Source organism: Medicago truncatula, chromosome 1 (assembly GCF_003473485.1).
Source record: "Medicago truncatula cultivar Jemalong A17 chromosome 1, MtrunA17r5.0-ANR, whole genome shotgun sequence".
Taxonomy (NCBI): Eukaryota; Viridiplantae; Streptophyta; class Magnoliopsida; order Fabales; family Fabaceae; genus Medicago; species Medicago truncatula.
The window spans coordinates 43,725,429-43,730,631 of NC_053042.1; the positions used below are offsets into that span (position 1 = coordinate 43,725,429).

The 5,203-nt window shown below is 35.6% G+C and overlaps 1 protein-coding gene across 1 annotated transcript; it reads right to left on the bottom strand.

Moving 5' to 3' along the window:
- Nucleotides 1–243: 243 nt before the first annotated feature.
- LOC25484778 (putative receptor-like protein kinase At3g47110) lies at nt 244–3,982 on the bottom strand. Its single transcript, XM_013613765.3, has 3 exons — nt 1,128–3,982; nt 651–1,034; nt 244–503 (listed from the first exon to the last, which is right to left on the bottom strand). Exons 1-2 carry the CDS (start codon nt 3,928–3,930, stop codon nt 652–654), a joined length of 3,186 nt encoding a protein of 1,061 aa, XP_013469219.3. The 5' UTR covers nt 3,931–3,982; the 3' UTR covers nt 244–503; nt 651.
- Between the last annotated feature and the right edge of the window lie 1,221 nt (nt 3,983–5,203).

Genomic DNA, 5,203 nt, shown 5'->3' on the forward strand with positions numbered 1-5,203 from the left:
CCCAAAACCCTCCCCCAATACAATTTTTGAGTTCCCCCAAATTAGGGAGATTTTTTATTATGAGTAAAAAATTAACCTCCAAAGCCCTCTCCTCCCAATGTCTTCTATTTTTTCCACTTACTCCTTCCCATTTTCCAAAACCCTCCCCTTCCCTCCCCTCCAAACTCCCAAAAAGCCTTGAGGTTTAACTAATTTTAAAGTCTAAAATTTAAGATAGTATCGGAGTCTATACATTAAAAGATATTAACGGAAACATTAAAAGAGTCTAAACTTTACATGCCACAAATGAGCATTTTGTATTATTCAACACTGAGTTCACAAACGATTGTCCATACATTTTATTAATGAGAACACCAAGAGAAAACAAATCAAAACTGTATGATGACATTATTAGTAACTAGTGATGTAACAGTAGTGTGTTGTGCAGCACTCATAGAAATGGTGAAGTGGTATAGACCATCAACCAGCTCATTCTTTCCAATCTTCCTCAATTTTGGTGTATCCTAGATGTAGAAAAAGTCAGAAATGTGCAGAACAGCATGTAACAAAAAATCAATAGCTAATCATACGATACATTGGGATACAAGTAGAAATAAAAATACAAAGCCATAAAATTAGTTGTATAAGTTGGGATACAAGTAGAAAATTACCTTATTTCCCTTCATCAGCCAAAGCTTTTGAAATGATATTCAGTTCAGTTTTGACTTCCTCGATATTGATTCGTTCTCTTGCAGACTCAACTGAACAAGATAATCCAATCTTAAATAAAGAAGATAAAGACCTCTCAACATTGGGATGCAAATCCCTTGCAACCTCTGTTGTTACTAAAAGATGACTGTTTTCCGTTGAGAGGAGAGTTGCATCAACAATCTCCAAAATGTTATTTGGAAATGCAATTTTAACGTAGTTATGGAGGTTGTACCCATCTTTAAACATTTCATCGGTTGGTCTTCTCCCAGTCATCATCTCCAAAAGAAGAATCCCAAAGCTATACATGTCGCCTTCTGTTGACAATTGAGTATCCATTCCATACTCTGAAATATGCATGTTTCTAACAAATCAAATCCTAATCCAAAACTCAACATTTCTATATAACAGTCACAAAATAAGTTTCAAACTATACATACCTGGAGGAGTATAACCTATAGTCCCCTTTATTCCCATTGAGCTGGTTTGATTATTGGATTTGCCATCAATTGTTGAAACAAGTCTGGCTAAGCCAAAATCACTCACATGAGCAACCATGTCATCATCAAGAAGGACATTGCTTGGTTTTAAATCACAATGAACAATAGGCTTCTCACATTCATTGTGAAGATAGTGTAATGCTGAAGCGATTCCATTAACAATTTCTAATCTTTTTTCAAATTTCAGAGTTCTTTGGTGTTCTGCATTTTGATGCAACCATTCCTCTAAGCTCCCATTTGTCATGTATTCATAAACTATTGCCTTAAAGTCGTCACCTTTGTGATCCACACTAGAGCAACATGTGATAATCTTGACTAGATTTCTATGCCTGATATTTCTAAAAGCATTACATTCGGCAAGGAAACTTTTATGAGCTCCTTTCTTCTGAAGGTTTAGAACCTTTACAGCAACAACTCTTTCTTCTGAATTAAGTCTTCCTTTGTACACAAAACCTATACCTCCGGTTCCTATCAAGTTCTGATCCGAGAACCCATCTGTGGCATGGTGTAGCTCTTGGTATGATACCTTCGGAAATTGCACAATTGTTGAATCAGCAGATGTTTTTCTCTGCCTTTTCCTCATTATCTGATAGATGATGATAGTAAGGACAAATGACAATAGAAGCAGAAATGCAATTGAGAAGATGATGATGATGATCAACTTGCGACGAATATGGTGTTTTCTCTTTTTCACATTTTTTGGTAGGCAAATTTTCAGATTCAGTTCTGCTACCCCGCCGCAAAGCCTGTCATTGCCAGTCAATGAAACTCTACTGGCATTCTGGAAAACACCAAGCATGGGCACCTCGCCCTCCAACTTGTTAAAAGAAGCATTGAACCATTCTAAAACAGAATTGTTTTGTAATTCCTGTGGAATTGAACCTGACAAGTTGTTTCGCGACAGGTCTAGTTGTAGAAGACCTTTTAGTGAAGCTAAAGAAGATGGTATGACTCCATCTAAAGAATTACCCTCTAAAAATAGGTACTCCAGGCTTGAGCAATCTCCAATATTTTCAGGAATGCCACCTGAGAGATGATTTTCAGATATATCAAACCTCTCAATGTTTTGAAGCATGACCACCTCAGGAGGCAAATTACCACTAAATGAGTTATGTGATAGGTTAAGAAGTATTGATAAGGAGGAAAGGCTAAGAAGTTGTGTTGGTATAGCACCACTAAGGTTGTTCAATGAGAAGTCCACTGCTTGCAACTTTTTGCAATTTCCAATAGTTGACGGAATCTTTCCAATCAACAAATTGTCTGATAAATCCAACTGAGACAACTGACTGAGATTTCCTAAAATTGTTGCCGGAATTTCACCTGAAAGTTTGTTTATTTTTAAATACATTTCTTGCATCTTTTGAAACTTAGAAAAACTCTCTGGAATAACATCAGTTAAGAGGTTGTTTTCTATGGACAAGAAAATCAAGTTTACAAGATTTCCCAGTTCTGTTGGAATTTCTCCAGATATCTGATTGTCAGCCATAGCAAATTGTGCAAGATGGGTGGACAAATTGCCAATAATTTTGGGCAAAGGACCTCCTAAGTTATTACTTTCAACAATTACTATATAAAGCTGACTACAGTTTACCAAAGACTTTATAAACTCCCAATCATCACCACTATATGATGAATTGCTGCCAAGATTATTTTCGCCTACAGCCAAAACAGAAAGATCCTGCAGCTTTCCAAGATTTGGAATTTGTCCTACAAAATTGTTAAAACCAATATCGAACATTTGAATCCGAGATGCATTACTGATGGATGATGGGATTGGACCTGAGAATCGATTTGAAGCAAACCAAAATTGCCTAATATTTGGGAGGGTTGTGAACACGTTGGTTGGAAGAGAACCATGGAATTGATTGCCTGCTGTGTGGAGGTGAGTGAGAGATGACAAATTGTAAAGTGAAAAGGGAAGCATACCAGATAATTTGTTTTCTGAGACTGACATCTTTGTCAATTTTTTTAAAAAACCTATTTCTTCTGGTATGTTTCCCTCCAAGTGGTTATACCAAAAATCGAGTACAGTGAGGGAAGAAAGATTCCATATAGAAGGTGGAATTCGACCAATTAGATTGTTTCTTGCAACATTAAAATATTCAAGCTTGGCAAGAGAGTGAATCTCCATTGGTATTTGACCGGTAAAATTATTACCATATAATCCGATCTCCCTCAGCTGAGTGCAATTTGTCAAACTGGTTGGAAATCGACCTCCTAAAGTATTATTGGCAAAAGAGATGGCCTGCAGTCGAAATAAACGGCCTAATTCTCGAGGGACATTGGCATGGAAGCTATTATCATCAAGGTATAGGACTCTCAGAAAGGAAAGATTACCAACGTGGGGTGATATAGAACCTTGTAGTTTGTATCCTACCAACTTGATCTCCGTGACTCTTTGATGTCTATGACCGCATGTTACTCCATGCCACATGCAAAAGTGGGTAGAACTATTCCAAGAGTTTAATACTCCAAAAGGGTCACTGGACATTGATTCTTTGAATTTGAGTAATGCAGAATGGTCAGTGATGTTTCCTAAGGCAGAGGCTGAATTGTTGAGGAAATTTGAAGCAAAGAGAATGTGGCATATGATAGACCAAAAGATACGTAACATGGTTGTTGAATTGATGTTTGCTAAAATTGTAAGAATTGGTAAATCTGTTATATCACAAATGGGATGTACTGTGTATATAGCAAAACCATGTGAGTGGAGTTTGAATTTGTAACAAAACTCAACTCTCATGAGTCATAGTTACTCACGTCAGTCTCCGCTGAAGTACCGGTCAACGGTGGTATATAATATCAATACCTTGTGACTTTATGTGATATGCCATTCACTTCCTAACCAAAGGAGTATTCATATTTGACAACTAAATTAAATATGAAACCAACCCAAGTAGGCATAGCGTCGGTGCCAAAAGACAGCATTTTTTTATTATCATTTGAATTTTAGCATAGTTAGTTAGAGATTATGACATGTTGGACGATTGCTGTCATTGGATTCATACTTATCTTTATCTTTAATTGTATTTTTATTTGCTCTTGGTTTGGGGAAACTTCTCAAGGCTTTGGAGAGTCTCTGTATTTTGATCTAATTCAAGTAAACTTTGTGTTTAGTTTAGTGTAGTTGATATATTTTGCCTTAAAAATACAAACACTCAATTATCTAAATAAATAAAATAAACCCTAAGTTTTTGAATCCAGTACTTCTAAAAAAGTTTGAAATCAACTCCATCAATATCTTTACATTGTATATTTTAATATTTTAATATTTAAAAGAAATTGAACGAGCATTGTTTTGGTTAAAAAAAAAAAAAAAAAAATTGGACAGGCAAAGAGAGAACTACTCTTCCCACTAAACACCACCTTGTGTAGTTAAGTTTCCATTTTCAATTTCCTGTTCAAAACCTTCCGCGCTTTTCTTGTGGCATCCAATCAGAAGGTAGAAAGTAACCATATGGATCAGAAGGTCACAAAGCTGCTATGTTCAACAGGTTCCAATATTCCTTTCTCTTCAATGTTCAATTTTATTTTTCTTAAATTGTTTCATTCAAATATACAATTACCTTCTTTTGTTTTCGTATTCTTCTTTTTGAGATGAAATCGAGTCAACGAAATTTGATAATCTATGTTAAAATCTCTATGTTTGATTCATATGTCCCCATGTTTTTTGGTAGCCTAGTCAATAGAACTTTACATGTTAAAATTCCTAAACCTTAACAATCTACCAATGATCTTATTCCGAGAAAACATGTAAAACGCTACAATGTACTAAGGGAAGATTATGTAAATTTTTCAAGATTATACATTAGAATAAAGTAAGTGTAGTGGAGATTAGGTTGTTAAGTTGGATAAGTGGCAAGATTAGATGAGATAGGATTAAGAATAACACTATCATAGAGAGAATTGGGTAGCCCCTATAGTAGAAAAGATGGGAAAAATAGATCTAGGTGGTTTGGGCATGTACGGAGAAGACTTGTAGATGTTGTGGTACGAAGAGTAAATTAGATGGAGAG